Genomic DNA, 16,669 nt, shown 5'->3' with positions numbered 1-16,669 from the left:
AGCCCTCCTACCAGCGGTATCGCCACTAGCAAATAATGTCATAAGACGTGTTTCATCCTTTTCCTGGGATAAGGACAAAGCACCCCCAGTGGTGGAGGTCACCGTCAGCAGTGGTACCTAAGATGTTCCCTTCCTCCCTTCTGAAACAGTAAGGCAAGCTTCCAGTAAGGGATTCTTTTGCCATTTGGGAGGGGGTAGGGGTGGGGGGGTTTGATTATGTTCAGGGGGTGGTAAGAAGGACGGCAGCATGTCCTCTTCCCTGAGATTCAAGAGGAGAGGAAATCCTCTGTGCTGTCTGGGTAAAACTGAAAGGGCCAGTTAGCAAAGGATACTTTGAGCTACAGTGTGCACAGAGAAGATCTAGCACTTGGTTTGAGGCAGATGTTAAATTTTTGCCTTTACTCGGCCCACAATATGTAGCAAGTGGAAGACTGACACATTTCCAGTAAGCCCTCATTTGCATGTGATGGTCCATCATATACATGCAGGTAAGCATTTAATTTTAATGCTTAAACAATGTATTAGGACAGTCTTAAGGCACACATATAAGGCTGTACTACATAGCACACTATTTTTAGCAAGATGGCCTTAAGATGCATATTAAACTTCATGGGTCCATATATATTTTTGTCTGTATTCACTCTTGCTTTACTACACACATGATAAATGCAATTAAACTGGTGTATTGCATTGGTTCTTCAAATTAAGTGGTCATTTGTTTTTCAGTGTAATATTTAAAAATATATATATATACCTTTTTTAAATGGCCATATTTGTCCACCCTATTTTGAAACTCTGAAAATACAGTGCACTTTAACACTGTTCATAGCTTATAGTATGCTAAGAAAATGGCCAAGCAAAAGATTTTTAATTAACTTTAGTAGTTTAAAAATCCCTGGTGTCTGGGATGAATTGTAAACTTAGCAGTAGTAAATTGCAGCTCTTTGTATAAAGAAATCCCTAGGGCAGACTCATTTTTTTTCTCTGAAGACTTCAGTCCTGTTTGTTGGATTAGAACAGACCATTTCATGAAAACTTTCATGAGCCTGGCTGTTGGGACCCTGCTATTTTTGTTCCAGCAGGATGATTCATCTTGGAGGCACAAATAACTGAATGGCATAGATGGTCCAATAAGTCTAAGTGTACATTGTCACCAGTGTATTTAAATTTAGGTGGTATTTGTACTCTTTAAATGTTATGAAAGCTGCTTACAGTTTGTTTAATTTTATGTAGGATGTTTTTGAAATGCATTTTGCCAAAATCCCAGATGAGCAAATTAAAAGTATAACACTGTCAAAACCTATAACCAAAACCAGTAAACCTTGTGCTGTTGATGACAGCAGCAGTTACACATCCTCAGAAGAAAGTTCATCTGAAGATTCAGAAGAGGAAAGAGCTCAGCACCTTGCAAAGCTTCAGGAGCAAGTAAGCAACCCTGAGACTTGTAACCAAGTTTTACTTCTTTCGGCAATAAAATGTTTATAATGAAGTGGTCAAGCCTGATACGTGTCTAAAAGCATGGCATTATTTATGTGCTAGATGAAATGAGGAAAATTTAATCTACTGTTTACGTGGCCTGGGGTTTGCAATCCTTTTTATCTTCATCTGTTTCCTACGGGTTATATTGCATTTCTTCAACTTTATATTCCCCATTTTGGGTTATGTGGTATAGGGCAGATTTTCTACCCATTTAACATTGGTTATTTGCATTTTTGCTCATTTTCTACTGGTATTTGTTAGCAGACTAGGTTTTTCTCCCTAGTTTATGTAATGGCTACTTTAGACGACCTGGTGCAAGGGGTTACTGTGGAGCTGCTAAGCAATAGTGATCATAATGCAATCAAATTTGACTCACTGAAGAGAGGACATTAACTAAAAATACCACAGTAGCATATAACTTTAAAAAGGGAGACTGTTAGAATGAGGAAATTAGGAAAAAAAAAGCTAAAAGGAGCAGTTGCAAATGTTAAATTTGCATGAGGCATAGACACTGTTTAAAAATACCATTTTGGAAGCCAAATAAAATGTATTCTATGACTTAAAGGTTGAAGGCAGAACAAACAAATGCCAAGGTGGTTTAATGGTGAGGTAAAAAGGCAGTTAAAGCTAAAAGAGCATAGTTTAAAAAATGGAAAGCAGACCCAAATGATGAAAATAGGTAAGAGCATAAGCAATGGCAAGTAGGGATGTGCACAGTTTTGGGTTTGTTTTTTTTTGTTTTTTTGTGTCTGTTTCATTTCATGTTGTTATCTGTTAGATTTAGTCTTTGAAACTGTTTGGGAGGTATTTATTTCATGTTTTCCTACATTAGCTAGAGGTATGGTTTACATTCCCATTGGCTATCTCCTTAGTTACTTGTTTGTGTTGCCAAGGTTGCAAGGTGGTGTTTGTGGGGGGGGGGTGGCCAGTGCCTGGTAACAAGTGTAAACAAGTAATGTAATAATACCATCAAGTTCTAGTCAGCAAAAACATGTAATGCAAATGCATATTTACAATTTGCCAATCCCTTTGTATTTTAGGAAAGGGGACATGGCAATTTGGGATAGGCATACTTTGAATTCCTTTGGTATGAGTCTGTGTGTTTTGGGTGGAGGGGGGGTGATTGAGGAGAAGGGAAGTGACTTGGGTGGATGTATGGGGTGACAGGTTGGAGAGAGACTGGTTGGTGTGTGTATGTGGGGGGGTGACTTGTCACCCCATACAGTTAACCCAGTAACCCCCCACACACACACACACACACACCAGGCTGCCTCTCCCATGTGACCCCAGTCACTTCTCCTCTTACCAGTCCCATCCCACACAAAACAGGCTGCCTCTTTCACCAATCGCCACCCCAAGCAGTCTCACTCCCCATACACTAGGATGCCTTTCTCATCACTCACCAACCAGTCACTCCCCCTCTCACTAGTCTCCTTCCCCCACACACATGCCAGGCTACCTCTCTCTCACCAGTCATCACCCAACCAGTCTCTCTCCCCCCTGACCCAAACACACAGCAGACACCAGGGGAATTTAAAGTATGCATATCCTAAAATGCCAGGGCCCCTTTCCTAAAATACAAAGGGATTGGCAAATTTTAAAATATGCATTTGCATTACATGCTTTTGCTTATTCTGACTAGAACTTTATGATGGTATTATATCACTTGTTTACATTTGCTACCAGGCACTGGCTATCCCCCCACAAATACCACCTTGTAACCTTGGCAACACAAACAAGTAACTAAGGAGACAGCCAATGGGAATGCAGAATCATACCTCTAGCTAACAAACTGCTCCCCAATTGACACTTTTTAACTTACTGGTAACATTTCTATTTAGTGCACACTAGCTATAGTTTTCCTATTTATGGACTTAGTGCGCTAACTGGATGTTAGTGCGCATTAAGTCCCATTAGTGTGCATTAAGTCCGTATAGTTTTCCTATTTAATGAGACTCTGTGAACACGAACTACATGTTAGGGCGCACTAAATCCAGTTTGTGCACACTAACATGAAATACAAATTTTTCAAAATTTCATCTTTTTTTTTTTTGTTTTTTTTTTTGTTTTATGGTGCTCCCGAAATAAGACGAAATAGACAATCTCATTGCTATTGTCTATTTTGTTGAAAACATATGCACATCCCTAATGGTAAGTTAAATGTGCATCCCATAGTGTTAGCCATTCCCCATGTTCTTTTATATCTCTTGTTAACAATCCCCATATTTAAATGTTTAATGTATTTGACAAAGGTAACGCATGAGTTCCTGCAAATTTTGTTTAAATGTAAACCGATGTGATATGTAAAATCGAACACCGGTATATAAAAATAAATAAATAAAATGTAAAACAGTAGTTAGGCCAAGAGAGACTTTGAGAACAAGCTTGCCAGTGAGGTAAAAATTAAAAAATGTTTTATTATTAAAGTACATTTTGAAACAAAAAGCCTCTTAGTGGGGGAGGGTCACTAGATGACTGAAGGGCGATAGGGGTGTTTGGGGAGGACAAGGCAATAGCAGGAAAAATGGAATGAAACCTTTGCCTTGGTCTTTGTGGAGGAGGATATTGGGAATATACCCACCTGAAGCATTCCTTAATGATGGAAATTGAGCAACTAAAACAAATATCTGTGTCAGTGGAGACTGTAATAGATCAGATTTAACAAATCACTGTAGCTGGATGGCATCCACCCCAGAGTTCTAAAAGATCCAAAACATGAAATTGCTAACCTGTAATCTTTTTTTTTTTTTTTTTTTTTAAAGCCATCACATTGAATGTTTACAGGCATCATGGCTGTTTTTAAATAAAAGGGCTCCAGAGGTGATCTGGGAAACTATAGACTGATGACCCTGATGTCTGTGCCAGGCAAAATGGTAGAAAGAAAATTACTGGCTATAGAGAGAGACATTGCTTAATGGGGAAGTCTAGTCTGGCCGTATAGTTAGACATGATTGTAGGAAGTGTTCTTACCAGTCTTATAGAATGTATTTGAAGGTGTAAATAAACATGAAAGTGAAGGTAAGCTGGCTGATTATAGTGTATCTGGCATTTCACAAAGACGCCCAGAAGATGATACTCAGGAAATTACAAAGTCATGGGATAGGAGGCAATATCCTATTGTGAACTAGTAACAAGTTAAAAGGCCAGAAATAGAAAGTAGGACTAAATAGTTTTCCCAATAGATAAGTCATTAGTGGAGTATTGCAGGGATCAGAATTGGGACTGTGCAGTTTAATATATTCATAATTGATTTGGAAAAGGGAAGGTCGAGTGAGGTGATCAAATTTGCAAAATATATTTGAATTTGTTAAAATGGCAGTGGATTGCAAGGAACTGCAGAAGGACCTTGTGAGAGCATGAGATTGGGCAACTGTCTGGCATCTGAAAATTTAATACAGAAAAGCACAAAGTGTTACACATAGGGGAACATATTCTCAACTCAAAGTATATGATGAGTCACTACCCAGGAAAAGGACCTTGAAGTCTTTGTGGACAATACATTGAAATTCTCAGCTCAGTGTACCGCAGCAGTCAAAAAAAGCAAATAGAATGTAAGGAATGGAGAATAAAACACAAAATATCTTATTGCCTCTGTATTGAGCTATGGTGTGTCCACATCTTGTATTTCTGCTCACCCCCTTCTCAAGAAAGACATAGCGGATCTAGAAAAGGTGCAGAGGAAGGTGACAAAAATAAGAGATTGAGCATCTCCCCTATGATGAGAGGCTATGCAGGCTAGGGCTCTTCAGCTTGGAAAAGGGACGGCTGAGCGGAGACATAAAAGTTCACAAAACCATGAGTGTGGTGGAATGGGGTTAAATAAAGGACCATTATTTACCCTTTCAAATACTAAAACAAGTGGACACTCCATTAAGAAAAAAACAAACCATCCAGCAGATTCAAAACAAATTGTAGAAAGTGTTTGTTTTTTCATTCCGTGAGCTATCAAGTTGTGCAGTCTGTTGCCAGATGCTGTGTTCAAGGTGACTAGCATAGCTGGATTTAAGAGGTTTGGACAAGTTCCTGGAGGAAAAGTCCTTGATACGTTATTAGCCAGGTAAATTAAAAGCTATGGTTGTTATTCCTGGGAGTGAGTAACAGTAATTAGATCTACTTTATGGGATCTGCCAGGTACTTGCAACCTGGCTTGGCCACTATGTGAGACAGGATGCTGGGCTTCATGGACTTTGGTTTGACCCAGCTTGGCAATTCTTATGTTTTATTCAATTGTACTCACTTGCCCCTTTTTTTAATTTTTGCATTCATTTCATAGATGTATGTTGAAGCAAATTATTAAGCTTGACATCACTTTCAAAATTGAAACTAACAGCATTGTAGCTTTTAAGGGTGTAGCTTGCTCCTGACCAATTGTATTCATATTTTTAAAGATAGAATTGGGTCTATTCAAAATGCTAAATTGACCAACAGAGGATGAGTTCTACATAAACTTTAATCCATTTCCAAGATTGACACTCATGTTTTCTGGTAGATTCTGCATCTAATGAATAACATTATTTTTGGACAGTTTTAATGGCAAAAGAAGGATTACTAAAAGGATTCAGTGTTTAAGGTTTAGAGGGCCGTTTTTAAAGGGTTTAGGTGCCCTATCTTTGGTAGTTAGGCTTCCAAATTGGCCCTTTTGTAAATTTACTAGGGCTGAAGTCGAAAATCTAGGCTTCTAATTTCATTAGGATCCTAACTTTATTATCCTAAACAGTTGGCAACTATGGAAGCCGTTAAGTGGAAGAAAAATCAGGTGCTTAGCAATGACTTTCATCACCAGGCATTTAACTTTGAATCCTAAATCTCTAGGCAAATGAACAGCAGGCTTAAGATTTACGTACCAGCGCTCGCATGTTATAAAATTTGTTGGCTGTGTGCACATGTGGTGTGGATTTTAAAATCCACACCACATGTGCGGGCAGCGCACGCAGGGGGGGGGGGTGAAGTTTTGCAAATTATGTGCGTCAACGCAATTGGGCCTTCCCCAATTCCCTCCCAGTCCGCTCCAATTAAGGAGCGAACTGGGAGGGAACTTCCCTTCTCCCCCCCCCCCCCCCCCCCCACCTAACCTTCCTTGCCTTTACCCTCTCCACCCCAACCTAGCTACACACAAACTTTTTATTTTACCACTTACTGCTCTTCCTGAACAAAAGTAGTTTGTGCGTGCCGGCCGGCTGCTGGCACGAGCTTCCCCAGGACATTGGCTAATGGCTGCTGTCCCGGCCCGCCCCTTTTTCAGGGCCTGGCACTTGTGCGTGTATTGGCACATGCGCACGTGGTTGAGCCCTTTTGAACAGGGCCCGGCCACGCACATAAGTGCTGATTTTTACACGCATGGCCGTTTTTAAAATTCGACCTTTTAGGATTGTAAATTTGGCTGAAAATAAAATGCTGAAATTTCAGAGCTCAGCTTTTTTCAACCTTGGCTCTTACTTTATTGTGGGCTTTGATATTATAAGGTTAAGTTGATTTATGTATATTTGACTTACATATTAAGAGGATGACTGCACACGGTTTTGGCTAAAGACTTAAAACCTTTCTATCTCGCAGCTTAATGCAGTTCATGCACAGCTGAAGGCTTTGACTGAAGCCCCTTTCTCTAAAATCAGGAAAAAGGAAAAGTCCAAAAAAGAAAAGAAGAAAAAAGACAAACGCAGAAAAGAAAGATCTAAAAGGAAAGATACAAATCAAATAAAAAAAAAGTTTAAGCAGAAAGGATCCAAGACTAAGTCCTTCATGAAAAGGTATGTTCATAACCATTTACTGGTCTGTCTCACCTAACCTTTTAGCCTAGTTGGAATCTGCACTACTGCTACTAATCATTTCTATAGCATTACTTGACATATATATATGCATCTTTCTCCAGCGCTGCATAAGACACAGTCCTTTCTCATCGCCTACGATCTAATCAAGACAAACATACAGGGCTGTGCACTAGTGTTTACAATGAGTGAAGGAGGATCCATTGGCCTTCCTTGATAACCACCACTCTTCCCTCTTCCCACCCAAGACAATCTCCCTCTTTCTCTAATTAGCAATCATAGTGATAGCCCATAGGTAGAGGCCACAGAGCCCACAGCTCCCTTTGAAACCTGGTACATATCTCCTCTGGTCTCACTTATCTCTTGCCAGGGGCTAAGGACACTGCTGCTACAGTACACAAAGCTCAATGAGCTCAAGCTGATAAAAATCCTTTAAATTGCAATGGTGGCTCTAACAAATGTGTGAGAAAACAAGGACTAATGAGTATATAGGGCTAATGCACCTAGTCCCAAATTTACAATTGAGGAAAAAAAACAAGCCAGGGGTGCTTAGCTTGTTGAATGTAAATACCCTAGCCCTGACATGGCTGAGTTTCAACATGCAGTGCTTGCTTCAGGGATCATTGCAGATGCTAAAGATGGATGAAAATAGAAGTGTAAACCCAAGAAATCACTGAAAAAAAATGGTGTCTGAATCTGCAACAAGCAGGCCATTCGTTTTGTCTCCATTATTTGTTAAAATAGTTGATATTTGGTAGGTCCAATGCTGCTGTGGCCACCTTTTTTTTTTTTTCTTTCGTAAATATTTCATCAGCACAAAAAAACAAGATTTCTAAGGGAGGATTCTCTGTCTTGTTTTTCTTGTTTCCAAAATTCAAAAAATGGTGTTCTTGGAACAACTGTCAGCAAGTGATAGATGTACTTGTTGAAATCTGTCCATCTGCTTATAACTGCCCCCTTATTTTGCAAACTCATTAACTCTTGAGAATCAAGTGCACAGCAGTACTATTTGGATATCTGTCCAGTCAATGACATTTTTGCTTTGTCATGTTTTTGTTTGTTTGTTTTTTAACTAAGACTTCTGTATTGCAGTCTGCCAAAGAAAAACAAACAGCTGCTCCAAACGATAAATACTTCAGATGGTGAAGATAATGCCAAACCTATGAGCTATGATGAAAAAAGACAATTAAGTTTAGATATCAACAAACTACCTGGTGACAAGCTTGGGCGAGTAGTACATATTATACAGTCAAGAGAACCAGCATTGAAAGATTCTAATCCAGATGAGATTGAAATAGATTTTGAAACATTAAAAGCATCCACCCTCAGGGAACTAGAGAGATATGTCATGGCTTCTTTGAGGAAAAGACCTAAAAAACCTAGCTGTGAGTGTTCATTTGCAGAATTCTATGTGCATATTAATAGATAAACTAATTGTTTTAGCTGTAGCTCTTTATAGTGTGTTTACCTGTTAACATTACAGCTGAGAAAGTCTTCAAGTCCAAAGAAGAACTTCATTCAGAAAAAAAACAAGAGTTGGAAAAGAGACTACAGGATGTCCGTGGACAGTTGAACTCTATTAAGAAGTTAAATAAATGTAGGTTTCTGCCTGTTTTTATATATGTCATTGGTTAGATTCTGTTCACATTCTTAATCTTGTTTCCATGTTTTATAGCGGAACAGAGTACTGTGCCTAAGTCTCTTGGAGGTCCAAGACGATTAAGTGAAAGCAGCAGCAGCTACAGCTCTTCGGAATCTGGGAACAGTACTAGCAGTTCCAGCAGTAATTCAAGTCCTTCTGAAAGCAGTGACTCTGAATCAGGTTAGATGTTATCCTTGGTATATAGATCTGCAAGCAGGGACTTTTTTTTTTTTTTTTTTTTTTTTTTTTTAAATGCTAGGACTGAACTTTCCCTTCCTAATAATATGGAGCTTTATTACTGTGATAAGAAAACATTAAAAAGTTAGATTTAAATGTAATGAACAGAGGTAGAATTGTAACTTTTAAAAACAAAATATGTAAAGAGAAAAATCCAAAGTCTATACTTGTATTATGATTTCCTTTACCATCTTTGTAGTAATACTCAAATAGTATCTCAAATTCACCATGTGTAATTTTGGTGTATATTTGTTAAATGCTTTTATTGAAACCATTTGGAATTGATTCCTATGTGAAATGTTCGATTGCTTCTAGATTCAAAAGCTTTAGATTGCTGAATAGAGGAGGAGGGTACCCAGCAAGTTTAATTGATATTAAATATATATATATATTTATATATAGTAAAATAGCTTTATTTTAGTGTACATTCCAATAAAAGATTTTGCAGAAAGACTAATGATCCTACATCAGACACTGGGCCCAGACATCTAATACTTTTTGATAAGTAAGTCCAAACTAATAAAGGAGTAAAGATCTTCAGTTCTGAAAATGTTTCATAACACGTTGCTTATTAAGAGTGCTTGAATATAGAATGATGCGCCTCTGACTTCCAGGGTTAATGAAGCTCTTTGATAAATCTGTTGCATATTATATCTATATCTATATACATATTATATATAATATGCAACAGATGGAATGTACACTAAAATAAAGCTATTTTACTACTTTCGTGCTTCAATAAACTTTAGAGTCAGACATGAGCTATCGGAAACACATTTTTTTAAAATGGAATGGTTAGGGGGCTACTTTCAATTCTCCCTTCCTGTGCATGAGAGGCCATCATTTTTCAAGCTGAAAAAGTAGACTTGAATTTAGGGATAAATCTGGTATTTTTTTATGGCACTCTTGAAATCTAAATAGCACAGAAATAAAGGTATGTGTGACAGTTACCAATTTACCTGTGCATGGGTGTTTGGTCCTGGTCTCCCCTTCCCTATAATCTGTTTTTCCACAAAATCAGTTATCATATTTTTTATGGTTTTGTCAATTAGTGGCTACAACATTTTTTATTGCAGACCCTTAATTGTTCATTCCCCTGGCCCGCGTCTTTGGCTAGTACTTGTATATACAGATTCCTAATTCTTTTTTTCCAATGTAATTTAATCCTCCGATTTTTGACAGGCCCTGCCTTCCATGGGCATGCAATAGTTAACATGTCTATTACATGAGTGCAGCAACCAGTACTTTCCTGCTCTTGTCTTTTTCAAGGGATATAAGGATCCTTGACATCCCCTTCTCCATACCTCACTGCTGCTGGCTCTTATCTAAAGTTGACCTCCTTTTTCTCTGTTTAGTAGGTTTTCTTCCTGCATCATCTAAGGATGCCCTGTGTGGTAGTTCTGACATGTCTCCATCTGTGCCTTAGCTTCTAAACACATATGATGTTCCTAAAATGGTTGCCTACCCCCATCTTTTTAAAACATCAGGTGTATTGAAGCCAGGGTATCCAAGGGGAATGTGTTTGGGTTTTTTTGTTTGTTTTTTGTAAACCCTGCCCATCTCCTAAGCTTTCTTTCTCTCCCTCTGCTTTTTCATTTGGTACACAGGCCCTTTGTAACATCAGATCATAAGGCTACTTTTCATCTTCCTTTCCCCTCACCTACAACACAATCTAACCTTCCTAGCAAAGACCTGTGCCAATAAATGGTTCTTTTCCCTCTCCACTTTCCCTCTGCAGATAAGGAAACCTTGTTCTCTCATCTTTCTGAGAGTTGCAGGGTACATGGCAAGAGTGGCAGTTGAAAAAAAAAAATCTCTAGCAGACAATTTTGAGGTTTACAAAATTAGCTGACTGGGCATTACTATACTATGTTCAAAGAGAAGGTTTCATGCCCTGATCATAATTTAAACTGGGTGTATAGAGTTTTCAGTACTCTGTTGTACATGAAAAGTTTTTTGGGTTTTTTTGTTTTTATTTTACTAGATTAAACTTGTCTTTTGTGTCTTGCATTGTTAAAACTAACATTTTATATACAATGCCTGTAAAACTGTAATGTTTGAAATTGAGTGGTGGTTCTCTCAGCAAAACTGGATCAGAACTGGCTGACTTGCAAGTCCGTCTCCAATTTACTTGTGCTCAATGGCATTGACCATTACATTTCTTACTTGGGTATTTATTTTCATATGTAGCTATTTGGGGTTAAAATATTGCATGATACTGTAAATGTAATTTTTAACCTAGCAATTGTTAAAGAAATGTAGATTGTACTTGCACTTCAAATGAATGCATTTAAATAAAAGTGACATGGGGGCCCAGTTCTACCGCAGAACAAAAATGACTTGTTGCAATTTGGTGGTTCTTTAAATCTATTTAGAGATGCAAAACTAGAGATTATAATGGCGTTTCTGGAGGGTATAAGACAAAAAGGGGGCTGAACAAGTCCAGTGCTTTTGATAATTATATTTTTCATAACACTGCTGTCATTGGAATACTGTAATTCCTTTTTGTTTCTAAATTTTGTTAAAATAATGAAACCTAAGTTGCAAAGATTCTTGTAAATTTTTATGTAACTTGGTACCGTTGTCTAAATGCCCCACCACATGTAAAAAAAAACAAAAAACAAACAACCTTCCAGGCAGGACATAAAATAGATGTAAAGCAGCAAAGGCCTTCAAAACATATAATTAGATCAACCAACCATTTTTTCTCTCTTTAAGAGCTCTTAATAGTATTTGATTCATCTTCATTCCTAAAGTCATATTTATTGCTGAAGCCAACAAAACTTTTGGGTATTTTTATTGTAGATTTTGATTATGGAATAATACTGATGGGGGGGTGTGTGTGTTTACGGAGCATTGCTTTTTTGTCAATATGATCTGTCTGGTAATTCATTTTTAGATACGTGGTTATATCTGTGCACAGCTACAAATTAATGGCACAGTTGTATAAAGTGTTCCTTTCATTAAGCATGATATGATCCCAACATAATAAAGGTCATCAGATAAAGACCCAAATGATTCATCCAGTCTTCCCAGTTGAGCTTTGTTCACAGTGAGTAGATTCATATATAAATGCCCATATGCAATCTAATACCCACTCTTCCTCCCCCCCCCCCCCCCCCCCCCCATGTCTTTTCTCCATGGACAAACAGAACAAGGATAAGCTGCACAAGTGCAGGTGAAGCCATTCAATGGCACGAGTTTTCCTGTGGAGCCGCTGGAGCACCAGTCTCACTAGTGTGAAAGGATGTGTTTTTTGTTCTTTATTCTGAACTGCTTGTTTTTTTTCCCATTCGGGTTTCTTACTTTTAATTTTAGTTGTATTTCTTGTCTCCTACAAAAAGAAAAAAAAAATCGATTTAGATTCAGAGAAGAGCAAACTGGAGTTCAGAAGTAGTTTCTATTGCTCTTCAAACGTAACTGTTTTGGATCAGCATGACCAATGCCCGTCCTTCCATGATCCTAACTGCACGACCTGTGCGTGTCTGTCACCAGGAGCAGGCCTGGATTTATCAGTAGGAACACTAGGCCTGTACCTAGGGTGACAAAAATCTGGGGACAGCAGACTGGTTGAAAATGTTCTGCCTTCCAACTGTGCCGAATCTCATTCCACAGAGAACAGCTGTCTGCTTCCTGATCCAGCCCCTCCCCTCCCCAGCAGAGTGCAGGGAAGAGGAGGAGAGAGGGAGTGAGCCTGCAGCAGACCTTGAAGAGGTTAAGAGAGCCTGATGGGCCTGGGCCGGCCAATAGGCAGACTAGGTCTGTGCCTAAGGTGGCAAACATCTTGTTGTGGGGAGGCAGCAGGCTGCCTGAAGCTTTGCTGCCTCCCAGCTGGGCTGAATCTGGCAGAGAACAGCCTTCTGCTTTCTGCTGCAGCCCCTCCCCTCCCAGGGCAAACAAATAGGAGGAGGTGGTGAGGCTGGAAGGGACAGAGCAAAAAATTTGCTGTTTAAAAAAAGGATTGGATAAGTTCTTGGAGAAGTTAACTTAGAAAATTAGCCACTGCTATTACCAGCAACGGTAACATGGAATAGACTTAGTTTTTGGGTACTTGCCAGGTTCTTATGGCCTGGATTGGCCACTGTTGGAAACAGGATGCTGGGCTTGATGGACCCTTGGTCTGACCCAGTATGGCATGTTCTTATGTTCCATCTCCTCCACCCTTTCCCTCTGCTCATCCGGTGCAGGGATGAGGCTAGAGCAGGCAGCAAAGAAAAGCCACTTCTCCTTATCCATTTCCTCTTCTCCAGTCATTCAGTGATATGAGAGGAGAAGCTCAGTCTGGAGCTTAGGTCATCTGCTCTGTTGTCCCTTATGTGGGGGAGCTGGGAAGGAGGAGAGGAGGGTGATAGCACTAACAATACCTACGGGTGACAAAATCCAAAATCTGTCACTGTCCAAGGGCCATTAAATTGAGAGATTATGCCTTACAGGAATTTTTTTAAACTCCTCAGGTTTCACAGCAGCATTTAAGGTGAAGCATTGCCTAAATTTAAAAAAAAAAAGCTGAAGTCATCTCATTGGCACCACGACGCAGGAAAAGTCTCGATGCAGAAAATACGAAAACTTAGTCTGGCAATGAAGAATGTATATTAAAGTAGGTGTGCCTTGAAAATATTGGGAAACATTGCACTACCTAGACAACTAGCTTCTAGCAGGTTGAAAACAGTCTACAAGCTCTTCCACTGTTTTTATTTGATAAACTCTTCTATCCCTAGGATTTGCCAAAATTCAATATAAAACACACTCACATGATAGACATGTAGAAATGTTTCACATTTAAAAAAAAAAATTGTTAGAATATTGCTCTACTTTAAGACTATTTTAGTTTCAAGCACTAATACTATTTGAATTGTCTTAACATTTTGTTTTTGTATTTAACTATGTATGTTTTATTGTACATCACTTACGCTTTTTAGTGTTAAGTGATTTAACACATTTTAATAAATACATGATACAACACAGGAGAAAGCTTTTCTCCTCTTTACAGAGCAATGGGCTTGGAGGAAAATTCACAATAAAGAGTTAACAGTTCATTTTTATGCAGATGTAAGGCCAGATAGCTGCAACGGTCTGTTTTTTGCATGCCTGCCATGAGACCAGCTCATTAGCATCTAAAATTCTAGTGGAACAACATTTCCAACTACTATCTCATAAGGTACAAATATCCACTACTCTTGTGCATTCTTAGGATTTCGCCTGCTGCACAGCCTCATCCTAGTCTGCTGCCTCCTGCAATGATGCCTCCCCACCAGCAGAGGCCTCTAATGATCTCTGCTTCCAGCCATCTGAGCCAGCTCCTCAATGACCACGACTCAGCCTGTCTTGCAACCTCTGTTCCACTAGGGGACCTCAGCAAGCTTAGCCTCCAGCTTTGCCAAGCTCCTCCTTACTGCCTGCACCATGCCACACCCAATCCTCAGCCCTATGTAACCCAGCCTTGCCTGTTTTCCATTGCCTTCTCATGGAGTCTCCCTTGGCTCTTTGACCTGGCTCTAGTTTCTTTGTTCCATTCCTCGTGGCCTATGGACCTTCTCACTTCTTGCCTTGCCTTCCTATTCCTGGTATCTTGTTCTGTGGCCTATACTAAGCCTTACCTTGCCTTGTGGCCTCTGGGCCTCTCTTTATAACCTAGTGGCCTATGGGCCTTTAGCCTTGTTACCTTCTGGCTTATAAGTTCTCTGTTCTGTTATCCTTGTCTGCCTTTGTAAGTCCTGCTGTCCTAGTCCAGTCCTTGTTGAGATTTTATTGTGCCCTACCCAGTCCAGCACTTGTATTCTTGCTTTGCCTAGTCCTTGTCTGTACCTGTGTCCTGTCTTAGCCTTGCCTTGCCTCAGTCAGTGTGTTCTCTAGCTCCAGGTCATGGCCAGTATCTTGCCTTGCTCCAACTCACCATGATATATTACTGCTGCAGAGATCTACTAACCCCCAGAACCCAAGAGGACAACATGCAGGGAGGGGGCTGGCTAGGCAGAAGACTGACTCTAGTCTTGCTTAGCATCCAGCCTTGCAGTCCTGTACTGCTCCTCAGACGATATACCCTTAGCTCAGAGATCCTGACACTACTCCAACATATTTGGAGGTCACTTCAATAATCTCAGAATCAGGAAACAATAACCACAGATGCTTCCAAAGGAGGTTGGGGAACTCATTTCAACCATCTGTACTCTCAAGCAACCTGGTTGAAAAAGAAATTACTTCATACCAACCATCTAGAATTGAGAGTGATATTCAGGGCTCTCAAAGTATTCAGTATCTGGCTAAAGAACAAGGTAGTCTTAATCTAAACAGAAAACAAAGTAGCAATACTCTATTCAACAAGCCTGCAAAATTTGGAAATGGGCAATTTCCCAAAGAATATCTCTTCAAACTATCTCTGGGGAGAAAAAAAACTGGACAAATTTAAGACAGTGTCAACAACATGAATGGTCTTTAAACATCCAAGTAACCCAAGAACTGTTCTAACTATAGGGCACTTAGATCATAGATCTATTGGCATTATTAAAACAAAATTCTCATGTATTACTCCAGGAGACCAGCAGAGAACAGTCTAGCAGCAACACTTTTCTCAATTCCATTAAATCAAAGGCTGCTTTTATGCATTTCCCTCATATCCACTTATAGCCAAGGGACTTCAGAAGTTGAGAGAGAGTCAAATGATATTGATTTGCCCTTTTTTGACCTCACCAAGTTGGTTTCCATGACTACATTGCCTAGCTACTCAACATCTGGTTAAAAAAATGCATATTCCCATTGCAAAACACACAAAGTGACAGGAATCTTCTACAGCTCAACCTTCAGTTGTTGGCTTTGACTGCATGGATGTTGAAAGCACCACAGAACCTCACAACAAGCCTTGGTATCATACTCTCCCTATACTCATATTTTCCAAAACAGAGTACTTTTGGAAACTCATCTGAAATTCCTACCAAAAAAATATTTCAATTCCATTTAATTTGTCTTGCCAACATTGTTTCCAAGCCTGAAAGCTAATAAGAGTGAGCAGACTCTCTTCATATATTTGGACTATAGAAGAACTTTTTTATTCTGCTAACAAAGAATAAACTCCTACAGAAAATCTTTTGTTGCTTTTAACCCAGTAAATTGGGGTTCTTCAGTTACAAACAGAGCTCTTTCAACTTGTATAACTAATTGCATCTGCTATTGTTATAATCAATCAGGACTCCTTCGCTAAAGAAAAGTACAAGCTGAAAAGTCAAGGCATTAGCAGCTTCCTTAGCACACCTTTGCTCTGCCTCCATAGAAGAAATATGTAAGTCTGTTCCCTGGTCTTTCATCTCTACCTTTACTGCTCTTTATTGCCTAGGAAATGGTTTGCATCAAGATAGCATTTTTGACAGGCAGTTCTAAAGTGCTTAATTAAACTCTCCTTCAACCCCTGTCATTATGAATTGCATGCATGAACCCCACACCGACACAACTAAAGGTTCTCTCAGGGATGGGTAATAGAGGTTGGAGCAGAAAATAAAAATACCATATAATGAAGTGCACACACATTATTATTGCAAGTAATATAAGGCAAAAT

General features: G+C 39.3%; 1 protein-coding gene across 8 annotated transcripts in view; it reads left to right on the top strand.

Moving 5' to 3' along the window:
• The window catches only part of BRDT (bromodomain testis associated), a 108,159-nt gene that overhangs the window by 48,361 nt on the left and 43,129 nt on the right, over positions 1-16,669 (top strand). For 7 of the 8 annotated variants that reach the window (XM_029617679.1, XM_029617676.1, XM_029617680.1 and 4 more), the window contains 5 exons: positions 1,234-1,425; positions 7,033-7,226; positions 8,337-8,629; positions 8,728-8,841; positions 8,920-9,066. In XM_029617679.1, the coding sequence (XP_029473539.1) occupies positions 1,234-1,425; positions 7,033-7,226; positions 8,337-8,629; positions 8,728-8,841; positions 8,920-9,066 (940 nt within the window). The remainder of the gene's footprint in view (positions 1-1,233; positions 1,426-7,032; positions 7,227-8,336; positions 8,630-8,727; positions 8,842-8,919; positions 9,067-16,669) is intronic. The other variant, XM_029617681.1, reaches the window with a different exon arrangement.

The sequence above is a fragment of the Rhinatrema bivittatum genome, chromosome 10 (genome assembly GCF_901001135.1).
Source record: "Rhinatrema bivittatum chromosome 10, aRhiBiv1.1, whole genome shotgun sequence".
In the NCBI taxonomy this organism is placed as follows: domain Eukaryota; kingdom Metazoa; phylum Chordata; class Amphibia; order Gymnophiona; family Rhinatrematidae; genus Rhinatrema; species Rhinatrema bivittatum.
This window is presented reverse-complemented; position numbering and strand designations above follow the sequence as displayed.